Genomic DNA, 16,513 nt, shown 5'->3' on the forward strand with positions numbered 1-16,513 from the left:
AGCCCTTTGGGTAGGTGTGGAAGGACTGGGCAGAGAAAGCAGCTTGTTCGAGCAAAGGTCCTGGAGGTTGGAACTATAAGGAGTCTGGCTGTGTGTGTGGCTGCAAGATCAGTAATACTCCGAGAGCCTAAGTAATTTCTCTCTTCACAACACCTGTATGAAGGTATGAAGTTGGTACTGGTACTATTCCTATTTTACAGGTGAGGAGTTTGAGGTGCACAGAGAAAATGACTTGCACAGGGTTATCTGGAAAATATTGGAGCTGGGATCCAAACCCAGCCTGTCTCACTCCAGAGTTCTGGCACCTAACCACTGTGTGTCACTGCCCCTCTGCTAAGCTTGCCTACTGTCCTATTTTTAAGCGCCCACCTTTAGAGACTCCGAGGTTGGTTTGGTCACAATGGCCAACTCACTCAGCCTTAATGCCACACTGAGTAGCTTGACCTTGGTTCCATAGGGGAACTACTGAGCTGTGTTTTTTTTTATTGAGATACAATTGACATATAACCTGAACTGATTGATTAATTTTTTTTTAAAGATTTTATTTATTTAACAGAGAGAGAGAGCACAAGCAGGGGAAACAGTAGGCAAAGGGAGAGGGAGAAGCAGGCCCCCCCGCTGAGCAGGGAGCCCCACGCGGGGCTCCATCCTAGGACCCTGCGATCATGACCTGAGCTGAAGGCAGACGCTTTACAACTGAGCCACTCAGGTGCCCCCAGAAATTTATTTTAGAGTGGGGAGCCTCCTACTTCTGCCTGCCCCTACTCCTGCTTGTGTGCTCTCTCTCTGACAAATAAATAAAATCTTAAAAAAAAAAAATGAGAATTATCATCATCATCACTACAGATCTATAAGGTAGACACTAAATGAGATGCTGGTTATATAAAGCACTTAGAATAGTATCTGTAGTAAAACAGGCAGTCAGAAGATGTGAGTTTATGAGACAGTATTGATTTGGATCTGGGAGGGTGTGGCTAGGGGCTTTGAGCTCCAGTGAAAGCTGTTGTAGTAATTGGATTAGATCTGATGGGGGCCTGAAGTGGCAGAGACCTAGAAGTAGGTGTTACAAAGTGGTGAGTGTGAGTGGGAGGCAAGGGTGATATCCATGTTTCTAGCTTGGCACATTGGCCAGTCTTGGGCCTTAAACTCTGATGAGGAGAAAACGAACTTGTGAGGATAGGATGATTAGCTCAGTGAAGTTGAGTAAGGTGCCAAAGGTCATTGAGCAAATATATTCTGGAGCCCAGCCTGGACAATAGGCCCTTTCCACTGCTTCTGGGAAGATCACTGATTTGACCAACTCATTCTCAGTAATTTGGAATAAGTAAACTCAACCTGTGTTTGCTCTCTGTCTGGATTTTAATTGTAGAAGGAAAAGCTTGGCTCTTGGAGAAAGCATTTCAAGTATCCGTAAAGAGGGTAAGGGAATTTTTGGCCTATTTCTTTCTTTTCTTTCTCCTTTCCTAATTTCTCACCCCCTCTCCTTTGCTTACTTCCTAACCCCCTCAAATAAAAGAGGTTAATTCAGCTCTTACAGTTTCACCTGGGGAAGGGCCTGAGGAATGGAACTGGTCTTTGCTTTAGATCCAATCTTTCTTCTGTGTCCTTGAGGAAATGAGGGTAGTGGTGGAGGGGCCCTTGCCCCCCACTTGAACCAATTTTTCATCTCTCTAGGACTAAAGACATGCTTTTTATGTTCTTTACTATATTGGATACTATTTGTTAATATTTCATGATAATATTGACTAGACTGATCCTTTGTGTCTGATGTCCTTTTTGCTGCTACTATTACTGTTACACAACCATTTTATTTCAGTACTGAACATTTAGTGTTTATTGTGCTAAGTATTGGACATCCATTAGCTCACTCATTCCTCACAACAACCCCAGGAGGTAGGGGTTATGAATCCCATTTTATAGATGGGGTAAACAGAGAGAGGCTCAGTGATTTTTCTCATCTTAACTCTGCCAATTAGTGGAGCCAGGATTGGTAAGAATCTGAGTCAAACCTGTCTGCCTCCCCCATCCCTAAGCATTTCTGACCTTCCTCCAAGACAGAACTTCGGCAAAGAGTCCCCTTGGAAACTTCCTCCTGTGAGATCAAGATGTCACTGGACCTGCTGATACTGTTTATGCTTTTATGGGACAACACTGTGGGCTGCTGGCTAGTCTCCACCTCCTAGGCACAGGGCTGTGAGGGAGAGGAGACCTCATTCCCGCCTGAGGCACCTTGCCTGTAGGACTTTCCCTTTGCCTAGAATTTTCCCCCTAGACCTTCCATGGTTGTCTCCTCGTCATTTAGATCTCTGTCAGATCTCTGCTCCTCAGAGTCCTTTGTAACAGCCTTATCTAAAGTGGTCCTCCCATGTCACTGGTTCACAATATTTTGTTGGGTTTTTCCCCAGGATGCTTATCCTGCCAGAGATTATCTTCTTTGTGTGTATCTTGTTTATTGCCTGCATTCCCTGCTAGAGAACAGGGTTGGGATAGTCTTGTCCTCCCAGTATCTCTCTGCGGCACCTGGCACATAGGCATTCAATAAATACTTATTGAGGGGCACCTGGCTGGCTCAGTTGGTTGGCTCAGGTTGTGATCTCAGGGTGGTGGGATAGAGCCCTGTGTTGGGCTCTGCACTCAGCGTGGAGTCTGCTTGTCCCCTCTCCCTCTGCTCCTCCCCCCAGCCCTGCTCAAATAAACAAAATCTTTAAAAAAAATAAATATTTATTGAATGAAGGAGGCATAAAGATTTAAGCTGGTGTTTTGCTTGAAGTGTCCTTCCATTGAAAAGGGGATGTATTAAGTTTCAGAGGCTCCATCACCATTAAATGGAGGTTGAATGCAAGCCTGGTGGTAAGCACTATTAGGTTATCACAAAGCTTGTTCTGTAGTTTCTGGTGATTGACATTCTTCCCTTGAGTGTCCCTGGGTTTATTTTTCCCTGATTCTGTCTCAGCTGACTCGTTGAAAGGTCTTGTTCCATACCCATCTATCACTTTAATTCTTTATTACTTTGAGCCCTCAGTTCCTTCTCCTTGAGCACAATGGGGTTGCTGAGGGCAGGACCTCCAGTTACCATGGCTACAGTACTCTTTCACGTCTTCCAAAATAAAACCTAGAGTCCCTGACAATACAACAGTAACTGTAAATGTATTATGAATTAGGAAAATTCTGCTGTCATTTTTTGAGTACCTAGTTTGTGTCCCTACAAATAGGGACTTTGTACATCTTTTCTCACCTAATTCTTATAGCATCCAACATAGGGACCATTATTTTATTTTTATTTATTTATTTTTAAAGATTTTATTTATTTATTTGACAGAGATACACAGGGAGGGAACACAAGTAGGGGGAGTGGGAGAGGGAGAAGCAGGCTCCCCGCTGAGCAGGGAGCCCAATGTGGGGCTTGATTTCAGAACACTGGGATCATGACCTGAGCCGAAGGCAGCCAGACATTTAACCACTGAGCCACCCAGGTGCCCTTTGGGGCCATTATTAATACTCATTTGATGAATTAAGAAAGAACTCAAAGATGTAGCTCATAAATATGTGGTAGTGGTTGAGAATCTGGAGCCATAGGGCCTATGGTTCAAATCTTGGCACAGCCTCTTACCATATGGGTGTCCTAGGATGTCCCTAACTTTCCTTTGTTCCTCTGTTTCTCATTTTTGCAGTGAGGATTAATAATGGTAGCTACTTCTGTAGTTGCTGTAAGGATTACATGACTTATATGTGTAGAGTTAGCTATTGTTATTATCATTAAAAATGTTTTTTATGTAGGTCTTGTTAGTCTGCCTAAGGATATTTTCTGTCTGTTCTTTTGTAAAGTTAGTTCACATCCTTGTCATTTTATTTTTTAGTTCATTTATTTTGCATCTGTTGAACATCAGTCATTCCTTTCCCTAATGGAGCTTAGAGTATAATCCTACTACATTAGGTTTTATTTAAATATTCTCTTGGTTTTTTGTTTTTTTGTTTGAGAGAGAGCAGAAGTGGCAGGGGGAGAGGGGAGGAGGAAAGAGAGAGAGAGAGAGAGAGAGAGAATATCCCAAGCAGGCTTGATCTCACAACCCTGAGATCAAGAAAATCAAGAGTCAGATGCTTAACCAACTGAGCCACCCAGGTGCCCCAGTATTCTCTTGTTTTTAAACATGTGAACTATATCTAGTTTCCCCAGAGTTTTATCTAAAGAGCTATTGTTTTTCTTGTTTTTTTTTTACATTTTCTTTATTTCTTATAAAAACATATTAAAATTTATATACTTTGAATGCAATCATATTTTTTAATCCTTTAAATCATTACTTTCAATGTTACCTATTCTATGAAAATCTTAACCCATAACAACATGAGAAATTTGCAAACAAAGTTATAAAAATAATCTTATGGAATAAATATGTAATAATTGATGAATTCATGCATTCCTTGTATGACTTATGCAAACATGGCCAGTCCATCAACAAGACACCCAGATATGTACCATAATAATTAAATTTAATCATCTTTGATATTTTGTCAATTTTAAGTCCTATAAAAATATTAGTTTTCTACTTTTTTATTTTGTCCTCATAAAGGTAAACTTCTCAGTTGGAGGATAGAATGTGGCCTCCATTTATCTTCTTACCCTTGTCCTTGCAAATGACCTTGGGTGAGTCTGGCTAGGACTTTGGGTTCAGTGCTGTTTAGAGGAAGAGATAGTCAGCATCCTTGTTTATCACAATCTTCAAATGTTCAGTTAGTTCAATATCGATTTTTTTTTTTTTTTTTGGTCTGCTCTTTCTATTAATTTCAGGGAGAAGTACATTGAGATTTCTCACTATGTTTGTAGATTTGTCTGTTTTTCTATTTTGCTTTGTATATTTTGTTTTTTGTTTTGTTTTTTTATTTTATTTATTTGACAGAGAGAGACACAGCGAGAGAGGGAACACAAGCAGGGGGAGGGGTACAGGGAGAAGCAGGCTTCCCGAAGAGCAGAGAGCCCGACATGGGACTCGATCCCAGGACCCCGGGATCATGACCTGAGCCGAAGGCAGCCGCTTAACTGACTGAGCCACCCAGGCGTCCCTTGCTTTGTATATTTTGAAGCTATGTTATTAGACACATAAATTGCATTCTTATTTATTTATTTATTTTAAAAGATTTTATTTATTTATTCATGAGAGATAGAGAGAGAGAGAGGCAGAGGCAGAGGGAGAAGCAGGCTCCCTGCAGAGCGGGGAGCCCGATGCGGGACTCGATCCCAGGACCCTGGGATCATGACCTGAGCTGAAGGCAGACGCTTGACTGACTGAGCTACCCAGGCGTCCCAAAATTGCACATTCTTATATCATTATGTTGAGGTATTTTTTCTCGTTTTTACAAATGATTTATTTTTATCCTGGGCTGTATTCTTCACATTGAAGTTACTGAGTCCAAGTGTCTAAGCAGTTTTATAGCTTGTTCCTTGCTTGCAGATTGAGATAATAAAAAGATGGCATGGTCAGGGCCCTAGGCAGTGGTTCAGATGTTCAGTTTCCCCACAGCTGGGCCAGTCTTAGGTTTTGTCCTTTCTGAAAAATTAAATATTTTTGCTTGTTATATAATGGTGTGATAATTCTGACACAATATTAAAGCATCCAATTACTTAATCTTTGCCTGTATTCAAATTATGTTTATATCTAAATGCATGAATATAATAAGCACAGTAAGAACTTTGGTAGGGGAGAGAAGAAGGGCCTTTAAGAAGTAATTTGTGTATTTTTGGGAAAATCCTGTTACATGTTATAAGAGGGATGTCTCCTGCTTTTTTTTTTTTTTTAAAGATTTTATTTATTTATTTGACAGAGAGAGACACAGCGAGAGAGGGAACACAAGCAGGGGGAATGGGAGAGGGAGAAGCAGGCTCCCCGCAGAGCAGGGAGCCCGATGCGGGACTCGATCCCAGGACCCCGTGATCATGACCTGAGCTGAAGGCAGTCGCTTAACCAACTGAGCCACCCAGGCGCCCACTTTTTGTTTTTTTTTAAAGGTTTTTAAATTTATTTATTTGTCAGAGAGAGAGAGCCCAAGCAGGGGGAGCGGCAGGCAGAGGGAAAAGTGGGCTCCCTGCTGAGCAAGGACCCCAATTTGGGACTCTGTCCCAGGACCCTGGGAACATGACGTGATGATTAACCGACTGAGCCACCCAGCATCCCAGGATATCTCCTGCTTCGGAGGACCTCTGAAGCGGCTAGCTCCTCTGCACCTCAGTTTTCTTTGTGTGCCATGGGAACATCACGTATAGTTCTAACTAGATCACTTGGCAGTTATGAAGGTCTGGTAAGACAGTGTAAGAATGAAAGGACTTTTGTATATTTAAGTAATATTAAAAAAAAAAAAGCAATAAAGAAGTAACCCCAAATTAAAATCTTACCAACTAGATAATCCCTGCCGACAAAAAAAGTACATTCTTAAGGTTAGAAAATTCGAACAATATAGTAAGATAAAAAATGAAAAGTTACATTTCCATGCTCCATTCCTCTCATTAAGGGAACTACTTAAACAGTTTCTTAGTTCTCGGGCGCCAGGGTGGCTCAGTCAGTTAATTGTCCGCCTTTGGCTCAGGTAATGATCCTGGAGTTCCAGGATCTAACCCCTGCATTGGGCTCCCTGCTCAGCCAGGGGTCTGCTTCTTCCTCTGCCCCTCACCCCTCTCTCACTCTCTCTCTAATAAATAAATAAAATCTTTTTTTAAAAAACAACAGTTTCGTAGTTCCTTTTAAGAAATAATTTTATGCATATGCTATAATAGATGTTTACATTGAAAGGATAATACCATACACATGCCTCTATACTCTGCCCTTTTTACTTGACAATATGTCTTACAGATGGCTCCATATCAGCATCTACTGACTGCCATTATTCCTTTTAATGGCTGTACATTCTGTTGTATAGATGAACCATAATTCATTTAACGAGGTCTCTTTTGTTGGACATATTAGCTGCAGAAATTACAGGGCTATATTGATCATGTTACAGGTAATTTGGCAGACTTTGGGGTATGTATCTGTAGGGTAAGTTACTGGCAATGGGACTGCTGGGTTGCAGATATGTGTATTTTTTATTTAAGTAATCTCTACTCCCAACATGGGGATTGAATTTATGACCCCGAGATCAAGAGTCGCTCTTCCCACTTAGCCAGCTAGGCGCCCCATGTATATTTTTGTAGATAGTGCCAAGTTGCCTCTAGAAAAGCTTTTCCAATTTATGCTTCTACCAATAGTGCATTTGGATGCTTTTTTCTCCTCATCCCTGCAAACACTGGTTATGTGTTTAAAACCTTTAAATTTTTTTGCCTTAGAACTGAAAATTTTTTACTTTGATTTGTATTTCCTTTAATTTAGGGTGAGGTTATATAGATAGAGTATAATATGTTATTAGACCTTTGCATTATCTCCCCCTCCCCAATAATCTGCCAGTTCTTATACTTTGCCCACTTTTAAGTAAGTTGACTTTGTTCTTGGTTTGTGTGCACTCTTTGTTAATATAGGAAGTTAGTTCCTTGTCATATGCATTGTAGCTCTTTTCCCCCAGTTTCGGAAAGTGCCTTTTAAACAGTATTACACAGCATACACTTAAAGCTTTCATTATTACTAATAACAGGAGCGTTGACTATGAATACTGTACTTAAGGAAATAAGGCTTTATGTCTCCTTTGTGGCAGTGGGTTCCCATTGTAGGAAAATTTAAATGTAAAGGAATAACTTAAAGGCCTGTCAAGGTCTTTAAAATGGGATCCTCTATAAATAGAGATTGCATAAGATTTTTTTCTCTTAGTTTTCCTCCATGTCCTTATTGAATGTATTCCCTTTAACTGTTAATTCTGGAAGCTGGAGATATTTGGAAGAATAAGCTAAGGGCCTGAAGAATGGATAAGTTGAAAGCTACAGAATCTTGGCCCTTTGGCATCTTGAGAACAATCTGTGTTTAAAACTAAGTGTGAGAAGTTAAAAAAAAAAAAGGTACTTCTTAGGTAACTCGTTTTTTTTTTTTTTTTTTTAATTCCTGCTTCTGTCTTGAACTCTTTTTTATTTGTTAATGTTGTTGTCAAATTAAATTGAGACTTTGTGGTGCCTGGCTGCCTAAATCCGTAGAGCATGCGACTTACGATGTCAGGTTTGTGAATTCAAGCCCCATGTTTGGCGTAGAGCTGACTTAAAAACAACACCACAATTAAATTGAGACTTTTAGATGATTTCTCGGGTGTCATTCCCCTTGCTAGAGTTTGTTCATCTCTTTCCAGTGTTTGTGTTGTGGGTGGACTGAAGCTGGGACTATAAATTGGATTTCTTATTCCTAATTTCCGGCACAATGCCTTACCGATAGTACTCACTAATGAATTGTTGAATGATTTAATGTGATAACAAACGCTGCCACCCCAGAGGAGTGAGGGAAGATTGGGGATGGGACACTAAAGTCAGATTAATCCTTCATCTTTTTTTTTTTTTTTAAGATTTTATTTATTTATTTGAGACAGAGAGAATGAGAGAGAGAGAGAGCACATGAGAGGGGGGAGGGTCAGAGGGAGACGCAGGCTCCCCGCCGAGCAGGGAGCCCGATGAGGGACTCGATCCAGGGACTCCAGGATCATGACCTGAGCCGAAAGCAGTCGCCTAACCAACTGAGCCACCCAGGCGCCCAGATTAATCCTTCATCTTATTCTTTGTTGTACTGATGTAGTTTAGGAAGGTAGGTGAGGTTTGGTGGGGTGAGGTCTGGAGCCAACGCCAAGAAAGATTCTTGAGACGTCCTTGGTGCAAAATGGTGGTTTTATTAAAGCACGGGGACAGGGCCCTTGGACAGGAAGAGCTGGGGTTGTGAGGGGTGGCTGATTATATACTTGGGAGTTGAGGGAGGCGAGGAAAAAGGAAGGTGGCCAAAATGACTTTCATATGTTAAAGAAGACTCTCAGGATCCTGGAGGCCTTGCTATTTTCAAGCTATGGATGTTTTTCCTTCTAGTAAAGCATTAACATTAAGATAGTTAGGAGCTTCCTGGAAGAATGTCACACTTAACCCCACCCAGGAGTGGAGGCGAGGGGAGAGGTTGCAGGGTGTCAGTTTATGCTTTGTCTTCAGCTAGCCTTCTGCTCCCTCATCAGTACCAGAGAGTGAAACTTCAAACAAGTGGGTCAGAGTTAGAATGAAACAGGTTTTAGTTCATGGTAAGGAAGACCTGACAATTCAGCCTCAAGAGGAATTGTTTCTTTCTTTTCCTTTTTTTTTTTTTCTTCTTTGAGGCACTGGGAATAATTTGCTCATCTTCATTCATTTACTGCCTTCCTTCCACACTCCTGTATTTTAATGGAAGGCCTCCTAGGGTACCTGGGGAGAATTTGTGTGGTGAAAGAATTAATTCAGAAATCAAGCAGACCTGAGCTTTTGTTCTGGGGCTTGTCACTTAGCACCTGAACCTTAGCCAAATTACTTTAAGCATAATTTCCTCATTTGTAATAATAGAATTATTAACAGCTAATAATTCCTTTATAGTCCTTACTTTGTACCAGTCTTGTGCCCCTTAAATGGATTATCTCATTTAATCCTCACACCCACTGCCTGGAGATAGGTACCGTTATCACCACTAACCCCTTTTAAGGAGAGGAAACAAATTCAGAGGGGTTAAGTAATTTACCCAAATTCATTCAGCTAGTATGGGGTGGATCTGGGGATTCAAGGCCAAGCATTTAATCCCATTACATTAGATACATAGCCTATATAAAAGGGAGCTGTCCCCGGGCATAAGGTCTGAAAATAGTAGTAGCTCAGTGAGTGTTCAGTGCCACTCTGCCTTTCTTCTTGTTTGGCATCACTTCTTATTTTTCTTTTTTTTAAATTTTTTAATTTTTAAGTAATCTCTATATCCAACGTGGGGCTCGAATTTACAATCCTGAGATCAAGAGCGGCATGCTCTACCTACTGTGCCAGCCAGGCAGCCCTGGCATTACTTTTTCATATAATCTGGGAGGCCAAACGATTAATCTGTGTATTACTTATGCATGAAATCAGGGATAAAAAGATAAGTAATTTGAGGTGGTATTTGTCAAGCCAAAATGAAAACTTTTTTTTTAAAAGATTATTTATTTATTTGACAGACAGCAAGAGAGGAACACAAGCAGGGGAAGCTGGAGGGGAGAAGCAGGCTCTCTGCTGAGCAGGGAACCTGATATGGGGCTCCATCCCATGACACTGGGATCATGACCTGAGCCGAAGACAGAGACGTTTAACGACTGAGCCACCCAGGTGCCCCCAAAATGAAAACTTAGACTGATTGGATTTACTCAGCAGATTTGATATCTCATTTTCCTGGAGAGTGTTAGGTAAAGCCAGTCAGACCTCTGACTCTCCCTTTCCTAGGGTCCTTATACTGGAGACACTCCTTCTTAACATAATAACTTTTCAGTTTATTAGAATGTTAATACAACTGTCAACCATTCCTGCCTTCATTTGACTTGCTTTGTGTGTTCCCCGGTATCAGCCCTTCTGAATTGGTTGTTTAGTGGATAGTTCATCCTTCAAATTGCATGTTTTTTTTTTCTTTATGGAAAATTTCTATTGTGAAAATCTTTAAGTTTATGAAACTTTTTTTAAAAAAGATTTTATTTATTTGAGAGAGAGAGCACAAGCAGGGGGAGTGGCAGGCAGAGGGAGAAGCAGGCTTCCCGCTGAGCAAGGAGCCCAACATGGGACTTGATTCCAGGAACCCAGGATCATGACCTGAGCCGAGAGCAGACGCTTAACCAACTGAACCACCCAGGTGTCCCTATGAAACTGTTTGTTTATTTATTAAGATTTTATTTATTTATTTGACACAGAGAGAGACAGCACGAGAGGGAACACAAGCAGGGGGAGCAGCAGAGGCAGAGGGAGAAGCAGGCTTCCCGCCAAGCAGGGAGCCCGATGCGGGGCTTGATCCCAGGACCCTGGGATCATGACCTGAGCCCAAGGCAGACAATTAATGACTGACCCACCCAGGCGCCCCGCTATGAAACTGTTTAAAAGGAAAAGAACAGGGGCACCTGGCTGGCTCAGTTGGTAGAGCATGTGACTCTTGATCTCAGGGTTGTGAGTTCAAGTCCCATGTTGGATGTAGAGATTACTTAAAAGAAATTAATAAATAAAAGGAAAAGAACAATCACCTACAACCTGTTTTTTCTACCAGCCTCCTTTTTTTTTTTTTTAAGATTTTTTTTAATTTATTTATTTGAGACAGAGAGAATGAGAGACAGAGAGCATGAGAGGGAGGAGGGTCAGAGGGAGAAGCAGACTCCCTGCTGAGCAGGGAGCCCGATGCGGGACTCGATCCCGGGACTCCAGGATCATGACCTGAGCCGAAGGCAATCGCTTAACCAACTGAGCCACCCAGGCGCCCCCTTTTTTTTTTTTAAAGAATTTATTATTTGAGAGAGAGAAAGAACGCACGAGCAGGGGGAGGGGCAGAGGGCGAGGGGGAGAGAGAATCTTAAGCAGGCTCCACACCCAGTGCAGAGCCTGATGGGGGGCTCAATCTCATGACCCTGAGATCATGACCTCAGCCGAAATCAAGTATGATGCTTAACCGACTGAGCCACCCAAGTGCCCCTAAACACACATGGGTTTTAAAGATTTATTTAATTTATTTTATAAAGAGAAAGAGTGTGCACGGGTGGGGGGAGGGGTAGGGTGAGGGGGAGCCCAACATGGGGCTTGATCCCAGGCTCCTGTGATCATGACCTGAGCTGAAACCAAGAGTTGGATGCTTAATTGACGGAGCCACTCAGGTGTCCCAAACATAGATAAGTTTTAATGTGAGCTCAAAGTGGTGTAATTTGGAATCCTGCCTTTTCATGTAATGTACTGCAAACAAATTTTTTCTAAGATGTGATGGCATTACACATCAGATATGAGGATCCACTTGTGTGATTTTTCCACATTCAGTCAGTCCATTGCAAAGATACATTTCTGGTATGAGGCAGATGGTGCCTTGGCAGTGCTCTGGTGTTACTTGGGCAGTATAAGCTTTTGGGACCCAAAGTTGAGTGGGGGAAAATGCTGTTTGAGGTAGCTTGCTGTGTGAATGTGGCCTGCTTAAGTGCCCCAAGAGCTCAGAGTGGCTACATTTTCCATCAGAACCACCTCTGATCCCTAAAGATAAATTTTATTCATATAGAAAATGACCACCAATCCAGTATCCAAAGATTTGATAAAGAATTACTTAGGAAAATATAAATTGTCAGAATGAAGACAAGAGGCAGAAAATATAAATAGAACAAAGAACGTATAGTTCTTCCTTGTCCAGCCTCGCAAATAGGGCCAGAAATCAGTGTCTCAGCTTTTGTTTATTTCTTTTGTATTACTTAAAATTCATAAGAGTTGCAGCTTGTAGTTATTCATCTGTTTATTGGCTACTTTTTTGTCTTGCCCCGTGGACTAGAGGCTTCATGAGGACAGGAACTCTGTCTCTTTTGGTCTTGACCGTTTTTCTAGTCTTTAAGCAGATACTTGTTGAATGCATTAGCAAATGATTGTATTTAACCTGGAGATCAATTATTTTTTTTTGGAGTTCTGAGGGGTGCCCCTTTAAGTGAGCCCTTGGTCAGCATTGTTAAGTGGGGGTCTCCTCAAGGTTCCTGGAACTACAGGATACTGCATAATAGAGAAGGAGGAGCCAGTGGAGGGCACACCTGTGTTAGGATGAGAGCAGGCTTGAAAGAAGCCACTGGCAGGGTTTCCTGGAGCTTTTTGTTTTGAATAATGCCTGTTTGTCTTTTATGTGTAGTGAGTGATGCTACACTCTGGGCAGACTTTGCCTAAGTTTCATAAATATTTAATTGGCTTTTTCAGGAGAATAAAGGCAGCCCCGCTGATGACTGAAAATGACAAAGCATCCACCTAACAGACGAGGAATCAGCTTTGAAGTGGGAGCCCAGTTGGAAGCCCGGGACCGATTAAAAAACTGGTACTTTTACATTTTTCTGTTAATTAAAATCCTTCTGCTAGCACTGATAAAGAGGGGTAGCCTGGGCTTTGCTGTAATGTTTTCTTGCTCCCTGACTCTTGGAAGGTAGAAGGAGACTTAAGCCTAGAGCTGTGGAAATGTCCTTTCTTTTTGGTGCTGGGATCCTTCTGTCATGGAGACCATCCAGTGACTACTTGTTAATACTTGTTTCCCCTTTCTGCCTGTTTGGGGGGGGTGGAGTGATGGGAGAAAGAAGCATGGATGGCTACAGGGCAGGGAAGAGTTAAAAGTGCCAGCTCTCTTGCTCTTGGCTGCCTGTCTGGAAGAAGAGCGGAAAGATCAGGGATGGAAGAATGAAGGAAAGGTATTAGATTGGAATAGTTTGTGTGTTGTGAACAACCCCTCCTGTTTTCTGGGTGTGTGTTATGGTTGAAATGTAGTCATTCTGTAGGGGTGATTAAATTTAGTACTGAGGGGTTGTAGTCCTTACTTGTCATTGACTTGTGAACTCTGGGTGGTAATTACTATTTTGAGCATCAACTTCATCTATAAATGTGTGGGTAGTAGTAATATCAACCTGAGAGTTTTTCTGAGAATCAAATAATAGAATATGTGGAGAAAGGCCTTCCTTACCAACTGTAAAATGATGGTTGTTGTTAAGAACGGCCTAGAATTTGGTCATTTGTTAATGCTTAAGGTAAAGGTGGGGGTTTCAGAACTCAAGCCTTTCTGAGTTTTCCTAAGGAAGAGTGTAGTCCTTTTGGGGAGTTTTCTCAAAATAAGCTGACCAATTCCTGGGGTGTAGGAAGAGAAGAGAGGGGAAAAGAGAAGCAGGAAAATGTTGGCTGGGGCAGGAAATGTCTCTGCTGCCTTTTGGGGCTAGAAGATTTGATATATGAATTATGGACATTTTGAACACCTAGTTGTTTTAGGCTGTTTGTATTATCTATAATTATTTCCCTTTTTTGTTTTCCCTCAGCTCTTTTTAAGGCAGCTTAATCAAGGGAAGAATTCTTTTTAAAAATGTGGAAAAAAATTAAAATATAGAAAAAGTAAAGTACAGCTAGCCATAAAATAATCTGTATGCTTATCACTCAGAATAAATAAATATTAATAAATGTTAATAAAATGAATTAGTATGTAAAAATTTAAGATTTATTAATAAATTAATATCACTCAGAATAAATAAAACATTTTTGTTTTATTATATTTATGTTTAAAAAATTAAGGACATAAAACATTTCTGATTTAATGCAAGTATCTTTTATACCTTACCAATTCAATTCCCCTTCTGTGTTCCATAGAGGCAACCAGCATCCCGAAGTTGGTTGTATCCTTTCTGTCCATGTTTTTACATTTTTACTATATACATGTATTCATAAATAATAGTTAGAATCATTTTAGGTATTTTAAAAATGAATGTAAGTTTTATTATATTGTTTCTTTTCTTTAGCTTAATGTTTGTGTGATTTACCCATACTGATACATAAGATACTCATCCTAACTTCTGTATAGAGTTCCGTTGTATGAATATACCATATTAAAAAATATATATATTTTCTTTATCCAGTCTCCTACTGATAGACATTTATATTCCAGTTTTTCACTTTATTTATTTTTAAAGTAAGCTCTAGGCCCAATGTGGGGCTTGAACTAATAACCAGGAGGTCAAGAGTCACATGCTGTACCTACTTAGGGAGCCAGGCGCCCCTCCAGTTTTTCCACTTCAAACATAGTGTTGCTGGGGTGCCTGGTTAGCTCAGTCAGAAGAGTGTGCCACTCTTGATCTTACGGTCATGAGTTCGAGCCCCACGTTAGTGTAAAGATTACTAAAAAGAATAAATAAATTAAAAAAAGCTAACACAGTGCTATTGTGAACATCTCTGTAAATGACTTTTTTGTGTGTCCGTTTGCAAGAATACTTCTTGGGCAGTAGCTTTCAAACCTTTTTTTATGGCAACTTATAGTAAGAAATATTTTTAAATCCAGTGTAGTACCCATCCATATACACATATAAATTTAACTGAAGCAAAAATTTTTAGAAACAGTCCTTAACCTTAGGACATGCATTGTATTCTGATGTTTTCCCTCTATGTTGTATGTATGTTTCCTGAACATATGCAGTATTGCTGGTCTAGAATCATTAATTTGGTTTTATAATCTAATGGGTCATGAACTGCTGTTTGATAAGCCCTATTCCAGTGAATTTGTTGAGTAATATGTTATACACATTTTCAGTTTTACTGGAAATTGCCAAGTTTGTCTCCAGAATGCTTCTACTAAATTACACCCCCACAGTAGTGCATAAAACTTCCTGTTTTTCCATGTCCTTATCAATCCTTGCTTTTTACAGACTTTCTGGTTTTGCCAATCTGTCGGTTATGAAACATTGTTTTATTCTATGTTGCCCATACTTCTAATGAGGTTGAGCATTTTCTAATATGTGTGTTCTCTGACTTGCTCTTTCCTATTTGTCTTTTCTGAGTGATTTATTCGGGTTTTACTAATATGTTATGGATTCTAATTATTTGTTGGTTTGTGTTGCACAAATCTTCCTCCAGTCTGTAGCTTGTCTTTTCAGTTTGTTTCTGGTATCTTTCATGGCACACAATACTCTCCTGAATTCTTCTAAAAGTTTTAAAGTTTTGCTTTTCACATTTTGATCTTTATTTACCTAGAACTGATCTCATGTATGGGATGAACTTGGTCTAATTTTTTTATTCACGATTTAAATAATCAGTTGCCCCAACATCGTTTATAGGACAGTCTTTCCCCACTGATCTGTAATACCACTTCTTCTTCTTTTTTTTTTTTTAATTTGAGAGAGAGAATGAGAGAGAGCATGAGAGGGAGGAGGGTCAGAGGGAGAAGCAGACTCCCTACCGATTAGGGAGCCCGATGCGGGACTCGATCCCGGGACTCCAGGATCATGACCTGAGCCGAAGGCAGTCGCTTAACCAACTGAGCCACCCAGGCGCCCTGTAATACCACTTCTATATACCAAGTCCCATACATAACATGGTCTCTTCTTAGCTCTTCATTCTATTCTATTAATATATTTACTCTGGTGCTAATAGCAACACATTATCTAATTCACATTGCTTTAAAGTAAGTCTTGATAGCTGTTAAGGCAGATTTTGCCCCTTTGTGCTTTGTTGTATTCTTAGACCTTTACTCTTATTTTTTTAAAAATTGAAGTATAATTGACATTCAGTGTTACATTAGTTTCAGGTGTAGACCTCTACTTTTAATGTGAATTTTTATTTTATTTTAAAAATTATTTTAGAGAGAAAGAGAGAACGTGCATGTGCGAGAGGGTGTGAACAGGGGGAGGGGCAGAGGGATAGGGAGAGAGAACCCTTAAGCAGATTCCCCGCTGAGTAAGGAGCCTGACACAGGGCTGGATCCCAGGAACCTGAAATCATGGCCTGAGCAGAGATCAAGAGTCGGATGCTTAACCGACTGAGCCACGCAGGTGCCCTAAAATATTATGTTTTGTACTTATTCACATTTTCCTTTATAAACTTAAGTAATGTTTTATAACCTCCATAAAGCTTTTGCATGTTATC

General features: G+C 40.5%; 1 protein-coding gene across 1 annotated transcript in view; it reads left to right on the top strand.

Moving 5' to 3' along the window:
• Positions 1-16,513, top strand: part of PHF20 (PHD finger protein 20) — a 143,937-nt gene that overhangs the window by 9,450 nt on the left and 117,974 nt on the right. The window contains exon 2 of the mRNA XM_021689055.2: positions 12,830-12,944. Within this exon, the coding sequence (XP_021544730.1) occupies positions 12,862-12,944 (83 nt within the window). The 5' untranslated portion in view covers positions 12,830-12,861. The remainder of the gene's footprint in view (positions 1-12,829; positions 12,945-16,513) is intronic.

This window comes from Neomonachus schauinslandi, chromosome 10, assembly GCF_002201575.2.
Source record: "Neomonachus schauinslandi chromosome 10, ASM220157v2, whole genome shotgun sequence".
NCBI lineage: Eukaryota > Metazoa > Chordata > Mammalia > Carnivora > Phocidae > Neomonachus > Neomonachus schauinslandi.